Below are 20296 nucleotides of genomic sequence, written 5' to 3' on the forward strand. Positions count from 1 at the left end.
GGAGATTGACTCGTCGTCTAGGTTGCGGAGAGTCTCGTTGGTAACACGGTCCGGGCCGTTCGCCGATCGGGTGTTTAGTTCGAACAGGACTATCCAAATTTCTGATTCGCTAAATTCCGCGTCCAGTTTCGCGTTTGCGACGCCGTCGTTTTTGGCGTGCTGGATGCTTTCGGCCTTCTTCAAGTAACGGTCCCGTATTGCGTGGAGGAAGTTATCGCCTTTGTAATCTCTTAATCGTCCACGAGTCTTAGTGGTCTGGAGCGGCCCCAGTCTCCTCCGTATTTAATTGGTGTCGAAAGAGGCGCCAAGCGCTCGCTCCGGTCATCTGCCTTTCGAAGCCGTTGCACGTGTCTTCCCATTGTGCCCTGCATACCTGGAGTGCGTGTTCTTCGATGTCTCTGTCTAATTGTGATATGCTTTTGCGCAACGCCTTATTATGTCTTTGGCATTTCCATCCCTGTAAGAGGGCTCGCTTTGCTTCCCACATGTGTAGGAGCCTGCTGTCAATTATTTCGAGGTTCGCCTCGGGCGGAACGTCGCTCGTGGCTGCGTCCCTTCTGAGAGTCTCGGTCCACTCGTCTATGCCCGCAATCGGCTCGTCGCCTCGCCCTGCTTCTTCTCGTTTCTTGCGGAACGTGTCCTACTTCGCGAGTTTGAGCTTACGGCCTTTGCCTTCAGGGTTAGTCCCACGACCGCTCGGACCCGTGCCTATCGTGATCTCGATCAGCGCGTGGTCACTCCCCAAATCTTCCTGCGTATTTTGCCAGTGCACTGTGGTTACATTCGAAACGAACGCAAGGTCTGGTAGCGTATCGACACTCACGATGTTCCCTCTGCGTGTAGGATCGGCGGGATTCGTGATCAGTTCAAGCCTTTGGCCTTGCGAGTCTTCCCGAAGGTGTTTGCCCTTGGGTGCTTCTCGGGTGTAGCGCCAGGCTCCGTGGGGCGCGTTAAAGTCGCCCGAAGTAGAGGCTCGCCGCCGGAAGCCACGGACGCGCCCCGCAGCAGGTCCTCGAATCGGTGCTGCAGCGTGGGTTTACTATACACGTTAAGGACGAAGAGTCCTCGGCCGCTCTTAGGAATTAATTTTACGAACACGTGATGTATCTTTACGGAGGCAAGTCCTCGCTGCGACACAGTGACGTTACGTCGAATGAGCACCGCGGCGACTGGCGACGGGCGTGGCGGAGGCGATAGCCGGCGCGCCACCATCGCCCCCAGCCCCGAGCCACCCGCCAGTCGGGGTGTAGCCCGTCTCCTTCTTTGCCTGTTCTCCGTCGCGGTCACGTCTATGGCTGTGTAGCCAGCTAGTTTAACCGGATGGTTAAAGGATCACGTCCGGTTTCGTCTCCGGCTGCTTATGAATTGCTGGAGATTACCTCGCTTCCTCCTGTAGCCCCGGCAGTTCCACTGCCAGATTGCGTATTGTTGTTTCCCAGTGTTAGTGTCGTTCGTTGCGTGTGTAGCCATAGTGATGCTTGTGTTTAGTTTAACCCGTCACCATCGAGGCGAATTGGTTGCTGCTGCGGTTGCAGCTGCGGTTGCGCCTGTACGTCTGTGAGCGTGCTTTGCTGCTTCAGATTGTGTTGTTGCTGTCTATATAGTGTACGGCTTGCTCATCGTTCTGATTGGTGTGCCTGCAGCTGGCGGCAGCCTCGCTTGTATGTCGTCTATGCGCGCCAAGTGAGCACGAACATTTGTGTTATTTGCTAAGAGAGCTTAGCTACCGCATTATTGAACATTTCGTTCAAATGTGCCGTCTGTTTTGTAAAACGTTCCTCGAGGCTCTTCTCGATGCTGCCTACTCGTTTCTGTAGCTTCTTGTAACGGCCGCATCGCTGTTTGGTGTCGGGTCTTGCGGGATCTAGTGCGATCCTTTTCGCGGTAACTGGACGATTATCGCCTTCATCCGCCGTCTCCACCGAGCTGCCCTCATCATCTGTGTCCATCCCGGCCGGCTCAATCCGTGATGGAGTCGGTGATCAAGGCGCCGAGGACGGCCGCATCGTCGTTTGACGTTGCTATGGTTGCTGCGGCTGTGGAGCCTCGCCTTTCAATTTGAAATTATCCTCTCTAAGGAGCACATTTTCTCGTTTAAGCTCGGCAATCATCGATTCTAATGGTTCTAGGCGTGGTCGTAGTACTCGCTCTATCGTTCGCTCGAACTCGTTCCCACCGCCGCCGCCGACGGCGGGCCCGCCAGGGCGGCCCGCCGGAGCGCCTCCGCCGCCGGGAGAAGCGGCGACAGCCGCCCAGCTCACCTGTTGGCCCGGGCTCCTGTGACCTTGTCGCTGCTGCCACGGCTGCTCCAGCTGACTTTGTTGATTGATGTGGCCGACAGCTGCGGTGCCCGGACCGGCGCCACCGCGCGTCATCGACGTGCTTCTCGGCGTCTGTGCCCGGTTGCGAGAGCGGGATCGGGATCGGGATTTTCCCGCGCCGCCTTTCCCGCCGCGGTTAGTCGTATTAGAAATAACTATTTTTGAGAATGAGTCGAATGAGAAATAACTATTTTTCTTTTGTTTGGTCAAATTATGCCTAATCAGTCTGTACACGTCATATCAGATGGGGAGCTATCGCGGTTTTCGTGACGTCGCGTGATAGACAGGTGAAGTGGGGGTGCTTCAAGAAAGTTTTTGACCAATCGCGGATGGATGATTGCAGAATTGCAATAGAAAAGTTTGGAATAGTTTTACGTTATTATTAAGTAAATATGTATCCAGCTTACCTTGGTCATCTGTTCCACGCACGCCCGTTTAAGTAACACAATCATCGGCGAACAATCGAACTGTTATGCCAGGTTCAACGCACAAGAAAACATAATTTACATATACATATATAAAAGAAAGCAAAGATCTCAATACTGACTCTTGTGAAACTCCCAAAAATACTCTCAGGTGATCCGAGTCTGCCTCATTCACTCTTGTGAATTGACATCGACTTGACAACTAGCTCACTAGCCATGAAACTATTTTGTCGGTAATACCAATGGATATATGTTTAGTAAGTAACCTGCAGTGGTATAACGCGATCAAATGCCTTGGCAAAATCAATAGGTCATTGTTTTGGTTGTGTACTATCTAGGTCCCAACTGGGACAATAGTAAAATATAATACATTACAACTATTTATATTTTTCAGTTGCAGCATCGGCTTGGCTTAATTTCCTTGCCGTCACTTATGGTTTGTCTCCCTCGTTAATTAAATTCCAGAGAGCAACGGCTGCATCACGAGGTAGTACTGCTGTTAGTATTTCGCAATTGATCGGTCTACAAGAGTTTCTCGAGTAATGATGGGCATGTGCGAGACCTTCTGATGCCAGTTTTGAGGAACATTTGTTGGCTCCGATGCGTAATATCATGACGTCTCATAGAAAAGAGCCTTAGCGATAGAAACAATATAGTGAATACCTGCAAACTAATTTTCATTGACATAATACCGACTTTTTTAACGGAACTCTGTACCTCAGCTGCAATTGCTTTGGTGTGCACTTAAAGAGAAGTCCTCAGGACTCTCTTATAGTTATGAAAGGCGCACACATTTTTTTTTTTTTTATGCAAGAATGTGTTTGTATTTAGCTGCACTTGCCACGGAGGGTCCTTAAACAAGAAGGTTGAATCTTGGCAATTTCAGGATGACTTCTTCCCAAGGAAAGCCTTTGTGGAATTCCAGAGAAACGTATATGCTAGCTTGAAGTAATTCCATTTGAGTATATTAGAGCAGAGCACTTGAACAAAGCCACTTGTCTGGCCTGGCATGCACGTGATCGCGCAGTATTGTCAAGATCACAATTTTGCCTTTATACTCTACAGGCTGTCGTAACTGCGGCTATCTGTAATTTAAGGGAAACAAAACAAATAATGAAAGTGAGAAAAAATTTGAGTAAATGGCTCATTTAAGTTTACCCATTACCGTCATCCGCTAAAAGCGCGCTCATTGAAATGACTCAAGCCGCAACACGCTTTAATCACGGTAAACTGTATTTAACACAAGGATAACACTACTACGTTCAGAAAAATACATGAACGAATCAAAAAATTTACGGAAGAAAAACGTTGGCGCTTGCCGCAAGCGCTCTGCCACTCTTTCGCTGCACGATCGCAACGCGGAGTCCAACTCGCAGCGTCTGCCGGGGACTTCCAATGTGAGCCTTCACCAACAGACCAGCACTTCGCCGAAGCGAGGCCCTAAATTCGCCTGCATACGTCCAGTGAACCCACGGTACCAGTAAAGTGAGATCACACGAAAGTCGCCGGTCACGTAGTCAACAACGACCGCACCGTCAGCTCCTCAGCTTAGATGAATGCGGCTGCGGTGACAATATACGGGCGCCTGCTGAGCCTGGAACGGTTCGGCCGCAACAGCCGAGGCAGGGTGAAGCCGAGAAGACAGTGTGGCACACGTGCGGCGCTGCAGGAAACGACGGGCGCATCCTGTCGTCATTGTGCGCCGTTCCGCAAGTACACCACCATAATTTTGGCTACTCGGGGTGGGGCAAACCTGGTTGAAGTGGAAAGCTGTGATCGTGTGTGACAGAGCCACGAAGGGAATCAATGTCGCTTAATGCATGCGTTACCTGAGGCACTAAATCGAATAGACGTACGGCAGTGGCAAAACTGGTACACCAGGAAAGTCAGACTGCAAGCGCAGAGAGCATAATGGAGCGATTGGCTACTAAATACTTGCCTCTCAGGAAAGAAGATCAGGATGTGAGTTATCCCGATTACTTAGGGGTAGAATGCAAATATATGGAACAGGAATTCACCGAAAGTGAGGTACGCACGGCACTGTATGATCTGTATGAACTGTATGAACTGCTATTAGCTAAATCAAAAAACACTCGAGGTCTCTTGGGGTTGGATGTCGAAAAAGCTTTTGACAGAATTAGGCATAGAGCAATACTTGAAGTGATTTCCGAACTGGGATTGGGGAGAAAACTCTATGAAGTGGTCAAAACCTTTCTTGGCAATCGTTCCGCTCACCTTAGATTCGGGGATATTAAATCAAAGAAGATGGACTTCGGTGACAGAGGGACGCCTCAAGGGTCGGTCTTGTCACCTGTGCTTTTCAACCTGGCCATATCAAAAGTGGCAAAGGGACTAAAAGGGATAGAGGGCATTCACTTTACCATTTATGCAGACGATGTAACTATATGGACCGCTGAAGGAAGCATGGGACATGCGGAAAGGAGACTTCAGAAGAGCATTTATGAGGTAGGGTCTATTTTAGAAGGCATGGAACTCAAATGCTCTGCTAGTAAGTCTGAACTCCTTGTACTCAAGAACAGAAGAAGGGGTAGAAAACCGAGGGGATACGTTCCCGAGGAAGAACCCAGGTTAGTAGTAACCACGAAGGCAGGCGAATCTATTAAGCAAGTAGAATCCATTAGAGTCTTAGGGTTATTCCGGGAGGCAAACAGGGCAAATGGAAGAACAATACGACACATCACAAGCAAGACTGTGGAGGTAATAAGACTGCTAAGGAGAATCACTAACGGACACAGAGGGCTAGGAGAGGTGAGCGCCATGAGACTGGTCCACGCTTTCGCCTTGTGTCACTTCTCATATGTAGCTGGGATGCTCACTTGGACACAGACAGAGATAAACAAGTTGAACAGTATAATTAAAAGGCTAGTCAAAACAAGAGTGGGGTTACCGATTAACACTCCGGATAACAAATTAATGACACTGGGACTCCACAACACAATAGCCGAGATAATTGAAGCTCAGCAAATTGCCCACAGAGAGAGGCTCTCTGGAACAAGGCCAGGTAGAGCAATACTAGAAGAGGTAGGATGGTGCCCAACCGAATTCAAAATTTCAGGTGAAGGCACAGTAGAACTAAAAGATAGCACAAAAGAGGTAATCAAGACGACTCCTTTCCCCAGAAATATGTATATATATTCACCACACGTTGTGCTGACGCTTCCTCTCCGCCTAGTCTTCGCTCTTTGTTATAAAGGAAACTGACGGCCTAATTCACCATAATTAACAAAAACGGTCATGGGTTTGACTTCTACGAAACACCGTGAGTTCAAGTTGGACCTAATTTACTTTGCCTTAATTAACACCACAGGTTTTGCTGACGCTTCTTTTCCGCCTAGTCTTCACGCTTTGTTATAAAGAAACTGATGGCTTAATTCGCCGTAATTAAGACGAAAAGTAGTGAGTCTTAATCAAATTCGTCTTAATTACCACCATAGGTAGTGAGTTCGACTCCCCATGAATTTTGGTGTCAAACGACGGACCGCCTAACGCCGGACATAAGAATTTTCCGCCCATGAGCCGTGTAAAACTTTCGCCTTATTAAATATCGAAATAACGTTGCAGCGGCTGATACGTTTTAAATGGTGTCTGTACTTCTCATTGCGATCGTTCACTGTGAGTCGGCAGCGGAAAAATACCAAGCGATGCCCACCAGTATAGCCCAGTTATTGTTGGCGGTTCCAGCGATTATTTCGCATTGAAGTGACTAATCTGCTACGTCTTCAAGTGAGCCAGAAGGCATCTTACAGTGCAACTGTCGCGGCATCGCGGGGAAGGCCGGATAGCTGCGTCAGCGTCTCAGATATGGGAAACTGCGTGTTTGGGCTGAACTGCTTCAAGAAAACTATGGCCTGCCACCCATTTCAGCATTTGTGGCATACTCATCGCCTTCAATTTTGGATTGTAGGGGTGCTACACCCGATGTCCCCCAGGAAAGGCTACAGCTTACGTGAGATGCACTCTTCATCAGACCCGCGTTGATCCATCACGGTGGTGTAATTTATGGCAAGAAGTCGTGGCCGTTTGATTCGTCTCGAACGCACGGACGTTATCATCGTTTCGTTCTATGCCCGCCCCTACAGCGGTCGTGCGGCTCGGTTGTGTCTAAGGCTGGTTGGCGCACCTACGACAGAAACATCCTGGTTGCCCCATTATGATTGCAGGACATTTCAACGCGCCCCAAATCACATGGGGATGCGCCATTTCCAGTGCGCGTGGTACGTGTGTGCTGGACACATTTATGGACACCCAATTCACTCTCCTTAATAATGTGTCAGTGCCTACTCGTCGGCGTGACCACCCTCGTGCGCCGCCACACTCACCGGACTTCTCTTGGTGGCTAGGAAGGACGACCGTCTCGTGGTCATGTGAAGCCGACTGCTGGGGTAGCGACCTTCATCCGATTCACCTTGGCTTATCTTCGGGCGGAACAGGCCGCTTCCGCCGACTATGTCGAGTGGTGGACTGGGATCGATACAGGGCGGTACGAGAAAGCAATGTATCCAACTCCATGCGGGACCCGTCACATGTCTTAAGGCGGCATTAGTTCAGGCGACATGTACGTCGTGGGTTGATGATTCGCGAACCGCTCCTGATTTACAGCTTCTGCGACTCTGGCGTCGCGCCACCCAGCAGAACTTGCATCAGAACGTGACCCTGCAACAAATACTCATCGGTTAGCGGCCAAACGTCTTATTGCAAGAGCTCGGTGCCATGGACACCGCTTTGAACGTGGCCGCTGGATGAACTGGTGCTCTTCTCTCAGACATTCGTCGTCCAATGCTTCTATTTTGCACACCTTCCGAGTAATGGAACGTGGTCGGCGCCCTCCAGAACCCGCAGCCTGCGCCCTGTTTGCATCGGGCCAGACACCAGCAGAATTCGCAGGAACTGTCGCCCACACTTTTTTTCCGGCTTTGCACACAGCACCGCCTCCTTTCCTTCTTCAAAACTGCCTTCCCGCAAACGCAGGCACGCTGCCTACGCTCTCCGACATCGAAGGTATAGAAGCTGTCTTCACTATGGCGGAATTTTTAGCGGCACTAGACCTGTCGAAGCCACGCAAGGCACCTGCAGGACCGGATAGCATACCGTATGAACTTGGAACTTTGCATTCTTGACCCATGGTCCCCCAGATCCGGAGGAATTCATTTCAAGACCGAGTACACGGAGAGTTGAAGCCCAGTGTAGTGGTTGCTGATCCAAAGTTAACTGAACAGGCCGGAGTGCCTGTAGGCACTTCGGCCTGTTCGGAGCAGAGCGGTGGTGTGCGGAACTGTAATTGCTGCCCATTATAGATGAAGTATCCTCCCTGTCTATGAGCAAAATAAATCCGACGAACGGATCATCAATTAAATAGAGGCTATTCAGGTGTCATCACGTGTTGTGTATAAGGAGCACACAGAATTGTTTCATGACCTCTCACTCACAATAGCCACTATCTGATGGCTATGATGCAAGTTTTCCAACATATAAATATGTTCAACACCCGATGATAATCTGCAACTTCAAAATATTTCGTATTGTGCTCTACAGCCACTAAGCCCTGGGGTCCTATGCTAAGACATGACGCCGTTATTTATACTGACGGAGTACTCGAATAGAATGAATAGTTTTTTTTCAGGTGATAGTAACTCAATACGAGATTAAGAATACTAATTTCCGCTCGTTAAAAAATTCTAGGCTGAAAAGGTTAATGCTGAATAAAAATAGCGCTTAATCTGCGCGTCGGGCGCGTCGCATGGCAGCAATTAACGCAGACAAAATTAAGCGCACGCATCTTATAAAAATAAATTGCGGGATGAGTACTCACGCCTCACGTTGGATTGAAGATCGATTACGAGAAAATCAGAATAGGAAGAAAATAAGGTGTTAACATTTAAATGAAACTGTTCCGAAAGACAATAAACTTTGCATATGTAAATACATAATATACCTATATGTGTCTATGCCTCCGTTACTGCATAATACGGTAGGCCGAGGGCCGCTTACGAAGTTATCGCTTACAAATGTGTCAAGTTAGGGTTGGTGCTCCTGGGATGTTTTTGTTTGTTCTTTTGTTAAAGTATGCGAGGCTGCACTTGCCCCGAAAACGTTTTTGCGAACAACGCTTTAGTGAAATACCAGCGGACTCAATGCTAGTGTGAATTAGCTTCTATATTAGTATATTGTAGCCGAGCACTCGAACAAAGCTACGTGTCTAACTTGGCAGGTACCTCATGACGTAGTATTGTCAACATCACGTTGCTGCCTTTAAATTGGTGAGGCCCTCGCAGCTGCTGTTACGAGAATACCAGTGGGAAATAAATTGGAGTACAGGCCTCATCTAATTTTGTGCATTACCATCGCCCAATAAAACGGTGCTCACTGAATACACTCGGCAACACACTTCAATCACAACATACTATATTTCAAACCCATTTAACACTACTACATTCACAGAAATAAATTGAAGGAGTAAAGAAATTTATAGAAGAATAATGCCGGCGCTCGTCGTCAGTGGCGTTTCCGTTTCGCTGCACGATCGTCCCGCAGATGGCGACACGGAGACTAGCTCGCCGCGTTTACTGCGGATTTCCCCGGCGAGCCTTGCCCAAACAGACTGGAAACTGAAACGTAGCGGGGCCCTCAATCCGCTTCTGCATGGCTAGTGAACCCACTCTACCAGCACAGACCCCGGATGGTCTTGGGTGACGAGCTGCCCTTGTTGTTCTCCTTGACCGAGTTGGAGCTGCTGAAGAGGCGCGAGCTGCGCCGCACGCTGCTCAGGCCACTGGGTGGAAAGCTGGTTGGAACAGGCGGCGTCTGCAGCAAGTTGTTGTTACTCGACTGGCTGAATATTTGTATCTTTGGCGTGTTCAGTCCCTGAGGCTTCCTTGCAAGGTTCTTTTTGACTGGAGGGCAGGCTTCCTTGGAGATGGTGTCCAAAATGCCCTGTGAAGTGGGTGTGACATAGGCGAGCATGCCACTAATGGCTGTTGGGGGCACGGTGCCAGGCGTGGAGTTTGACAAAGGTAGCACACCAAACGGTGCTGACAGTGGACTCAGGGCCCCAGGTCCTCCCGCGAAAATGCTGCGTGCTTCCTTGACAGCCGAAAGTGGTTGCATCTGCTTGCTACTTTTGCTGCCCAGGCAGAGGCTAGTGATGCTCTCGGGAGCCAGCAGCTCCGGGGTGCTGGTCATAATGCCAAGAGGGGTAGTGTCTGGGCAGGACTGCTGGGGCGTACTTGTCGTCACCGTTGACCGCATGACCAGCAGTGGTGCCTGTGATGGTGGCGTTGAACCTGCTGACAGCGGCAGCACAGACACCTTGCCCGCAACTTGTCCGCCAGGACCTCCACCCTGGCCACCCAACACCTTTATGTCATCCGTAATGCTGTCAATGTTGGTTTTATTAACAAAGTTGACAAGAGGATTGCTTCCTTGACATAAACTGAAGTTTTCAAGAGATGAGACATTAAATATATCTGTAGGATTTGGCGATTCTCCTAGGTTTATGAGAGACTCATATGAGGACCAGAGGAATGGGTTGAGCTTCAGGCTTTTCTTGAAGGCTTCTGTTGCACGGCTGACGCGCTCTGTTTTCGAACACAGTTGTCCAAGCAGAGCTAGGGCAAAGGACGCAGAATCCCCGAATGTTGTGACCGTCTCATCCAGGCCTCCCTTGGCTGAGCAGAGCGATGCCAAGCCGACATCAGCATCGAGGGCCGACTCTGCCTCGGCAAACTTGCGTAGGTCGACGCAGCAGCGTGCCAGGAGGAAGCGGCTTTGGGGCGAGCGGCAGCCACGTGACCGCAGCAGCATGTATGCCGAGACCTTGTTCCCTGCCCGGTAGTGGCATGTAGCTAAAAGATGCAGGCTTTCTTCCGTGTGCACTTCTGCATAAAGCCGCTCTGCGAGAAAGATGGCATCCGAGAATGCATAGTGATTCAGGCAATGCCATATGGCTGCCTGAACCGGCTCTTGGACAATGATGGCCACTCGTTCTTTTTACACCACAATCCGATCCAGCCTGTCTTCTTGGTGGCGTCCACAATAACACAGAATATGAAAAAATTACTAGTTGAACGTGATTTTGCATGAACACGGACATTCACAACTATCCAACCGTCACAGCCATATTTCAAACCCAACGTTAACAGACTTTCCACTGTACCAGCAGAGGGGAGTCCACGTGTAAGTCGCCTGTCACGGGGCAAGCAGTGACCGTACCGGTGACCTCTTCAGCTTAAGACAAACACAGCTGAGGTCTCATTAAGGCCGCCTAGAGATCCTTGAATTGTTCTGCAGCGACAGCCTGGACAGGGTGCTGCCCAGAAGATGGAAGTGTGGCGGCTGCAACCGACGACGAGTGAATCCTCGGTCGTCATTTGAGCCGTTGCTCGCGTGCGCCGCCGAACTGCCGTCTGCTCTGGGCTGGGCGAACCTGGTAGGAGAAGAGGAAAGGTAGACCAACTAGCCCAACACTTCTGTGCGATGCGAGTTCTCGGCGGATTTCTTTATTTTAACAAAATCGCGAAAATAATGAATGTATTGTTGTAACAGTTATTTCAATCCAATCATAAAAATACCTTCTTATAGCCTAATGCGTTACAACATGTACAAACTCGGCCATCAATCGTGTTACTACGGAAAAGCAGTTGTATAATGGGCGACGTCGCCCCCATTACTTGCTACACTTAAGCTATTCCTTCATTGTAGAACTCTGTAAAAAATAAACAGTCAGACATGACTTAGTTCTACAGTCTCCCACCAGAGGACGGAAACAAAAACTCAAACCTCAGTTCGATTATTTTTTTACAGAGTTGCTGTTGAAATATCGTTTAGTATATTGCTTTGAAAAAGTCGTAGCAATCTGTTGCACATTTAATAATTATTCGCGTTCATAGTAAGACTGTATTCCTTCGACAACATACCTAGGTACATACATGCGTCTTTGTGCTACGTATGTAAAAAAATAAAGACGAAGAAAAGCCACGTTGCCATTTCATGCGCGAAATGCACCTAAAACGAACACTGTGGCCCACCCACTGGGAGCAAGCAACACACGTTGCTCGAACGCTGCTTATGCAGGCCTCTATAATTGCTGCAGAGAAGTGAAATAGCAAACGGGGGCCCAATAAAGTAAATCTACTCCAATGTGTTCTTGCTCCAATCTCCTGACGTCATATTTACGTAACCGTCGACGTAAGCACTGTTCGGTGACCTATGGCGTTGTTTACAGAGGTCAATGGAAAGCTCTCGTAGTTATAGGCGGTCACATTGGTTTGCTTCTGAAGCGAATACCATTGCCTACCATGACACATTTTTCTTGTCTAATTAGCGGACTGGAGGCGAGGAGTACGTAGAAGTGGAGAGCGTTTCAGTGGGTCCGAGCTAGCGCCGTGATAGTATACAACCGGACGAGGTGGCAGAGCCGTCGTCGGCGATTGGCCCGCTTCGTTTTGCTTAGCATTCGCTTTGTGGTAGAAGAGCGTGGGAACATGCTACGGAAGGGTAAAAATGCCGCTCAAACGAACACTAAGGATAACAAAGGTGGTAGAGCAATGTCGCGCACCCGTGAAAAAAAGCATGCGGATCACAGGGTCGCCAACAAAACCGAATTTCTTCGTAATTAACACGCGTAAACGGAAACTAATGAGTGCACTAGAAAACTCGTAATGCCAACTTTGGACAGCAGTCTTTAACTTCATTCTGCATTCACAGACACAGGAAGAAATGAGTTTTATCGGTAATCCCTTTTCCGTATAATTTTAGTCACGGGTGTGGGTGCCGAAAGAGCTCGAAAGCATCATCTGCCACTCAAGATATCTTATTATCCATTCCCCACTGCAGCTCCGAGGATCCAGTGCCGTAGGTATCGGCGGGCAACCATCATCTATTCATTTCGGAACGGAGGAGTCTCCAGGTATTTCGAAGAAAAATTAATTTTGTTACGTCACTTCGCAGTGGCGAATTATCGTGGTTTTGTGAGATTCCGTGACTAGCAGGCAAAGTGGGCACAGCCCAAACACATTGAAGCCATAGCGGACGGCTGATGATGAAGAAGCGCAGAATCTGAAATCGGCATTTTTCTTTTGTTCGGTTTAATCAATCATAATACGTCATATGAGTTGAAAAGTTTTCCTGACGTCACGTGTCAGACAAACGAAGGGGGGGTGGTGGCCCCCCCAAAAATCTGACCAATCGTGGAGGCCTGATTGCAGGAATGTAATAGAATAATTTGGAAGTGTGGCGTTATTGCGCCCCCGCATGTTTGGCCCGGTCAGGGCCAAATGAAGCGAAGGCAAGCAAAGCGAAAAAAATGACAAATGGGTGCTAGGCATTCCTATCTAAAAAGGACTCGTCGTACTTGTAAGAGAGATCGCTCTCTCTTAGGTGGGCATTACATTTTTGCGCCTTACCGCCTAAACAATATGCCATTTCATTTAAAAAAGAACCGCATGGACACTTCTGGTCGTGAAAATGTGTTTTTTTAAAAAAAGCGCGGGTAAGAGCAACCTTCGTGCAAAATATTACATTTGAAATACAAGTAGGCGTTTTATACACCGAAACCGACAAAAACGACTCTCACTCACTGAAATGAAGCAGACCTCAAATCACTGAAGATGAGCTCACTTGACCCTTTGGCAAAATCTGAGAGTTTAGGCATCACGCGGGAACAACTGAAGTATCGCAGGCCGTGCTTTTGGATTTGCGGCATACGCCGTCACCTTAAATGCCACTTGGGGGCTCTTATAGAAAAAAAACAACGCAGACAATTACCGGTCAATCATTTCCAACACTGCTATCATAGCCTGATGCTACTCAATTAGAATCAACCTAGCCAAGTTGAAACTTGATTGCGGCTGGGCTGTAAACGGGACATAGAGTGTCACGTGGTTTTGAATACTTTAGTTACGAAGCGACCTCGACGCTTCGGGCGATACGGAGTGGGAGTCAGGGCTCCGTTTTCCATCGGCATCCAGATGTATACATCTGCACGAGGGACTGGTGTCTCAGCTGAGTTTCTTGATTTCTCTCAAGACTAATGAACGGGAAAATCAGTTGCGCAATATTTAGTATACCTGCTATGACACCCAAATAACTCTGAGTGGCGTTCTCCTCGGGGGCGCGTTTTCTTCCACTTTCTGCTGTATCCAATGCGCCAACAGGATACGCTGTGCATGAGGCTGTTGACAAGGCGATGTGAGCCAAGGCACGTCGCCTAGGCTGAGAAACACGTACGGGTTTCCTTTATCGCTTCCTTGTACAGTCTGGTGGCTAACAACTTTGCTTTTCTTTCGCTCCTTCGAGGACACAATGACAGTGGCTCGTGGCTACCACAAGGCGGTACTTTTACTGCAAGACCATGCTTGACCGCCATATCGTCTAGCGACTACTCTCACGGAAGACTACAGATTGCGAGGCAAAAGTGGCTACAGCGACTTAGGGTTTTCGCGTATTATATCCACGGTAGACCGACAACGCGCTGCAACACTTTCTCCGTGGCTTCATTCTTAAGTTGGTGTGCTCGTTCGTTTTCCTTTCGAAGTATTTACATATCAGTTGTATGATTATGGTATTTCTAAAATAAAAAATAACTATGACGCTTTACGTGCCCAAACAACGATTTGATTATGAGTCACGCCCTAGTGGAGCACTCCGGAAATTTGGACCGCGTGGGTTTCTTTAACGTGCACCTAAATCTAAGTACACGGGTGTTTTCGAATTCCGCCCCCGTCGAAATGCGTCCGCCGTGGGTGGGTTTCGAACCCGCAACCTCATGCTTAGCAGCCCAACACCGTAGCCACTAAGCAATTAAGGCGAGTGTATCCTAATTCTTTTTCTCATCCTGCACGCTTTTATCGGTAACACGTGGTTTCGTACTAATTTTATCGCATCTTTTACTCCTGTGATATTGCGTCTTTTTCATGGTAGGTGTATATGGGTCAGGTGTCAATAGAGAAGTCAAACCGTAAACAAGTCCGCAGCCTCTTGCTTTCATTTTCGCCTTCGCATTTACAAATATTACCAGTGGTGCTGTCATTTTTATGACTCAATACATGCAGATTTCAGAAATATATCGTTCATATATTACTCAGCTACGAACTTCTTGACTTGGTGCAGCTTTTTATTTTGTATCTTTTCTTTCTAAGCTTTCAAGTTTTACGTGACTGGGAGAAAAGGCTGATTATGTGAACCAGAATTTTGCTCTTCACAGTCTGTATATTTATGCATTCTCTCTCTATCTCCTCAAAGCTTTGACTGTAAGGCCAAATTGCCCAGATCTGGGTGCTAACGAACAGGTTGCATGCCCCTCAACAAGCTCCGGCATCGGTTTTTGACGAAACTGCAACAATGCCTTCGCTGAACGTATATCTAACGTTGAAAAATTACGCTACATGATTACCTCAAACAAGCCGAGGCACTACTTCATCTTGACACGTTGGCTTAGAGGAGCATATATGTGACCTAGAATCACGGTGACTCTTACGAGATAAGATGGCGTAAATGTAATAGTAATAAAAGCGGCCGCACATTGACTGCGGTGCTTTAGCTGGACTGGTGTTTTGCTTACCTCGCGTGTAGCCTCCAAAGGCAGCTGCTCGGTCTAGCCACGTCGTGCGTGTCGCCGATGCTCTCAGTCTTGAAGGCGTTCAGCATCGTCGACGTGCACGGCAGCGTGTCACGTGGGTGGATGCGTAGCCTGCAGCCGAAGACGTCGAGGCTGTACTCGACAGAAGGCACGTGGTCGCACTCGATGAACGGGCCACTCATGGTCGCGGGAGCTTCAGCTCCAGGCATACTCGGATCTCGCGCACTGCGTGGGCAACACATGACGACAATGAACACTGATGTTGAACTACACTTTCGTCAAGCAAGGCTCCGAGGAACGCTGCAGCTCGTCTCACAAAACGTGTCCTGCATTATTCTAAGTAACCAGCGCCTTCCGAATCGAAACACTAACGATGTCATCACCCATCCGGGAAGCAGCAAAAATTGTGCTCAATACACATAGTAATGTTGGTTATGGAAATGCAACTGCCATGTATTAAGATACAGCAAAACTTATTCAGACTCATCCCAACCTTACCGAAAAGGTTTTATGGATTGCCAAAGTATAATTCTGCGAGTTCAAACAATTGCTATTTTGCCTTGTGTTGAAAACTTGTTCTTAATGCGCGACCGAAAAGTGCTCAAGGAGCTGTACTCAAGGTTAGCGTTTTTCTATACGATTTTAGTTTTTGAGACACGACTTCATTCCAATCAATAAAGAAATGTACAAAAAATAAAAAAGTGTCCTAACACAATACTTCCCAGGTGCACTGAGATCACTACCTCCATGCACCACTGGCTTTACTGTCAGTTTTTCCTGTCGTTGTTGTGTGTTAAACTTTGGAATTTTTTCATAAAGGGGCAGAAGCCTGAACTTCATCCTTTCATACCCAGCCTTTGTCTATGGGACACAGTGTGGTGTCGGAAAAGCTACCCCTTTTGACGAAAAATGTCTCAATGCACGTTTATTACTTGTTTATTTGCTTTTTTCATTCTTACGCAGTTTGTATTGTAACAGACAGCGGCATCGTATATACACAGGAGCTCTAAATTAGCACGTACCCAAAAATGTTGTTGTATATGTTATTCTCGTGGCTATTATAATTATAATTATAATTATTATTATTATTATTATTATTATTATTATTATTATTATTATTATTATTGTTGTTGTTGTTGTTGTTGTTGTTGTTGTTGTTGTTGTTGTTGTTGTTGTTGTTGTTGTTGTTGTTGTTGTTGTTGTTGTTGTTGTTGTTTGCAACCTTGCTAAGTTCTGGGCCCATAGGCTGGAACCGTTCCTGAATCAATACTATCCAACGAAGTGATGTCTAGCTGTGAGGAGAGTTTAAATCAGCTGGTAAACCTAAACTACGCAGGAACGAATGGATACGTAAAAATGATAGACGCTATATTCAGGTGTACATTATACGAGCTTCCCAATTTGCGGACGGGTTCTCGTTGGCGCATTAGTGTTCTTCTCTCCTTCTCCAGGTTTTTTGTAAAAGAATAGCAATAATTGCCCTTTCGGCGGGCTTTATCTTCCTTCTGCCAGACTAGTGCCGATACGAGACATTGCCGAATTCGCAAAAATCCATTCGATGCCTTTGCTCTGGCTTGGGACCTGAAGATTAAGCGATGAAATTCGTTGTATTTACGGCATATAGCGGAATACGACCGACTGAGTTAGACCACATGTTCATTTGAAGGATAAATGAGTTTAAAAACTATTTCAAATGCGTTCATTAATATGTTTAGCACAAAGTTTACGAATTGTCTCTGCAGCAAAAAATTTCTTGCTTTTTTGTATGCTGTTCCTGTTAGCACGGGTACCTGAAACGGATAAATATGCCCTGTGAATTTGTAGCGTATGTTAAGTTGTTACAGTATTTACGATTGGTTTGCATTAGTCCAACTCACAAATTAGCGGTGTTTTACAGAGCGGTTTATAAAATATAATCTTGCTAAGGTGTTGGGCTGCTGAGCACGAGGTCGCGGGATCGAATCCCGGCCACGGCGGCGGCATTTCGAAGGGGGCGAAATGCGAAAACACCCGTGTGCTTAGATTTAGGTGCACCTTAAAGAACCCCAGGTGGTCCAAATTTCCGGAGTCCTGCACTACGGCGTGCCTCATAATCAAAGTGGTTTTGGCATGTAAAACCCCAAATATTATTATTATATTAAAATATAATCTTTTATGCGCTTTATGTTTATCAGCGTTTACGTAACTTTCACGTTCGGCGATGTCGTTCTTTTGTTTTTTTGGAGTTAGACTTGTAATTGATTTTTCTGAATTTACCATTAACTACTTAAAGGAAGAATCCTCCTCAGAGAGTCCGGAGATTCAAATGTTTTTCAATAAAACGCAACAAACATTAAATTCGGTATATTGCATGCAAAGCAAAATATATTCTCCGTTCCATTGAATTTCGCTTGGTTCTCCTCTAGTTAAACTTACTCTAACGGAATGGAGGATTTCTGCAGGGACAATAGCGTAGACACCTCGAATTATATAAAGCAAGGTGACATGAAGCAGCTACGCATCGTCGTTAAGTTTGCGAGGCATATGACGTTTTGCCAGCGGCAATGCATCGAGGATAAACGAAATTCTGCGCTTTCACGTGCCATAATTGCGATCTGATTATAAGGCACGCCGTAGTGCAAAAAACTACAGATCTACAGATGAATTCTACAGTCTACAGATTAACTTAAACCACCTGGAGATTTTCGCCGAGCGCCCAATGCACAGTACACGGGTGTTTCTTCATTTCGCCCCCACTGAAATTCGGCTGCCGCGTCCGGGATTTGATTCCACTACCTCGTGCTTAAAGCACAACACCAAAGTCAATAAGCAACCACGGCTGGTGAAAGCGCCGAGGATAGAACGCACGTCAACGTTACGGCTAATCAACAACAGACGTGTCAAAGCAGCAACATTCGTGGAAGTTGCATACTCTTCCTCGGTAATTGAGCACGATAAACGCATAGTTGCAGATGCTGAATAACCGCACATAGATGTGTCGGCTAGTCATGCGAGAGACTAACTTAAGGTGGCATATAATGAATTCGCTTAATAATCATCAGGACATCTAAACATTGCGCTCCGCTGGAATATGAACGTAAGCGTGCAATGTTCGCGGCTGCCGACGCATTTCATTTCTTTAAATATCGTAAATGTTCTAATATTAAGCGTATTGCTATGAAAGTGAATTCATTCCAACCATATAAAAACCGTCTGTTAGTTTAACGTGTTACAACGTATACAATCTCGCCCATCGATCGTGTTATTGCGCAATACCAGTTGAATAATGCGCTACATGGCCAATTGCTATATGACAGGTATTCCTGATTTGTACTACTCTCTACTACTCAAAACGTTACACACTGTCTTTCTTTTCTTTAGGTGGCACAACAAGCCGTCCGCGGGATTTTCACGACAGTACAGAAATAAAATTTGTCTGTCGACTGAGAGATTCGCAGCGGTCCTGATATTTGATTTAGATAACACCGAATTGATCGTTACCTCTGCATGAGTTGGAGCACGGTGAACGTCGAGGGTACCACCGTCTTTTGCCAGGCTCCATGCGCGGTCCATGGTACTTGCATGGTGTTACACTGAGCCACGATGTCCTTGACGCCCATGTCATTCGGTGGGTACCACTCGGCCCTCGGGAACAGCCTGCTGGGATGTCCTGTGTGGCTGCCGCAAGTGCGTTCATCGACCTTGGACCACGGCTTGACCACAAGGTTCCGATTGTCTGGGAGGACGTCCTGGATGGCCAGGTTACTGAACGCGTAAGACACGTCATCCTTGGCCCCATCTCCAAGAGCGTCGAGTGAAATCGAGGAAGGTGTTTTGCGGGATGGCGTCTCTTCCCACATGGTTGACAGGCAGTCTCGGAGGAGACGGTGAATTTCGATGCCGCCAGGTACACCGATCCCCATGACAGGTAGTAGGACGATGCCGTTCCTTCCTGCGATGGTTCTAAGTGCGTCCGCCACGATTAACTGCGTGTTCGAAAGCGCGCGAGAGATTTTCCTTTGTCGCGTGGGCCTCGCGTGCCAGCGCGCGAGAGAGTCGCCTCCGTGTCGTTCTTCTTTTTCCTCTCTTCCATTCCTAAACCTTTAGCGAGTCATTGCACTTTTAGTCTAATAGGCTGTATTTTGGCCTACTCGCGAGCTCTAGCGGTGACTGAAATCAGCTGAATTAAGAGTGTGTCAAAACCGGCCGCCAGAAAAAAAAAAGTGTAGGGGGGCGATACAATGGGCGCGCATGTTGAATATTCGGATTTGCATATTGAAAGACATGTAAAACGCTGAAATACTTTTATGAGACAACCGCTGTACAGATTTGGGCAAAATTTGTGGCATTTAGTAGATAAAGTTACAGGCTATCTTGTTCAGGAAGCGCAATTGTCAAATTATGGCTGTGCATATTTCTAGAAATGATTGATAAGAACCGCTAATTCTCCAGCAAAAACAGACAACACACTTCTATTAAGCGCATCTCTCAGGCACATAAAGCGGGCAAACGGTATGTGTGAGATCACAGTCTACGTGAAATTGTTACAATGCTTACAAGTGTGTTGCGAAAGTCATCGTAAAAAATAGTAGTACAGTTCAGAAAGGTGTGTCATAGATCACGTTTATGTGCTCTAGCCGTATTATTGGGTGTAGTTTAGTGATTGGTAATATTGTCTGTCATTGCAGAATTCCAGAGTTGTAAACATGTCGCTTGGCTTTGTTGTATTTTGATAATATCTCACAAAATTGATATTACCTTTTTCTTTGAAATTCAACAAACCGCATCGAAATTACTGGTGTAGTTGCCGAGTAAAAAGAAATCTGGCAGTTACGCACGAGGCGAAGCATCGATTGCGATAGCAAATTACTATAGGCCGCTATACGGAGGTAGGATAGTACTTTTATCGGCAGTAAACTTGTAAACATTCGCGTATTGACTTAATTCACAAGGATGCTTTTATGCGCGCACAGGGA

General features: G+C 47.2%; 2 protein-coding genes across 2 annotated transcripts; both read right to left on the reverse strand.

Moving 5' to 3' along the window:
* Positions 1 to 9424: 9424 nt before the first annotated feature.
* On the reverse strand, positions 9425 to 10567 carry LOC142566837 (cell division cycle protein 27 homolog). The gene has a single exon (XM_075677828.1). It carries the CDS (start codon positions 10565 to 10567, stop codon positions 9425 to 9427), a length of 1143 nt encoding a protein of 380 aa, XP_075533943.1.
* Positions 10568 to 11017: 450 nt separating this feature from the next.
* Positions 11018 to 19509, reverse strand: LOC142568048 (uncharacterized). Its single transcript, XM_075678331.1, has 3 exons — positions 18822 to 19509; positions 15324 to 15566; positions 11018 to 11189 (listed from the first exon to the last, which is right to left on the reverse strand). The coding sequence occupies exons 1-3, from the start codon at positions 19241 to 19243 to the stop codon at positions 11018 to 11020; spliced, it is 837 nt and encodes a 278-aa protein (XP_075534446.1). The 5' UTR covers positions 19244 to 19509.
* Positions 19510 to 20296: the final 787 nt, after the last annotated feature.

Source organism: Dermacentor variabilis, chromosome 1, assembly GCF_050947875.1.
Source record: "Dermacentor variabilis isolate Ectoservices chromosome 1, ASM5094787v1, whole genome shotgun sequence".
In the NCBI taxonomy this organism is placed as follows: domain Eukaryota; kingdom Metazoa; phylum Arthropoda; class Arachnida; order Ixodida; family Ixodidae; genus Dermacentor; species Dermacentor variabilis.

Bases quoted from the DNA above. Each gene is read 5' to 3' on its own strand.
- LOC142566837 (XM_075677828.1), bottom strand. From the start codon at position 10,567: ATGCTGCTGCGGTCACGTGGCTGCCGCTCGCCCCAAAGCCGCTTCCTC.
- LOC142568048 (XM_075678331.1), bottom strand. From the start codon at position 19,243: ATGGGGATCGGTGTACCTGGCGGCATCGAAATTCACCGTCTCCTCCGA. The intron at 15,567-18,821 runs GTAACGATCAAT...TTGCCCACGCAG, and splicing joins GTGCTCCAACTCATGCAGAG to TGCGCGAGATCCGAGTATGC. The intron at 11,190-15,323 runs GTAAGCAAAACA...TTCTCCTACCAG, and splicing joins CTTTGGAGGCTACACGCGAG to GTTCGCCCAGCCCAGAGCAG.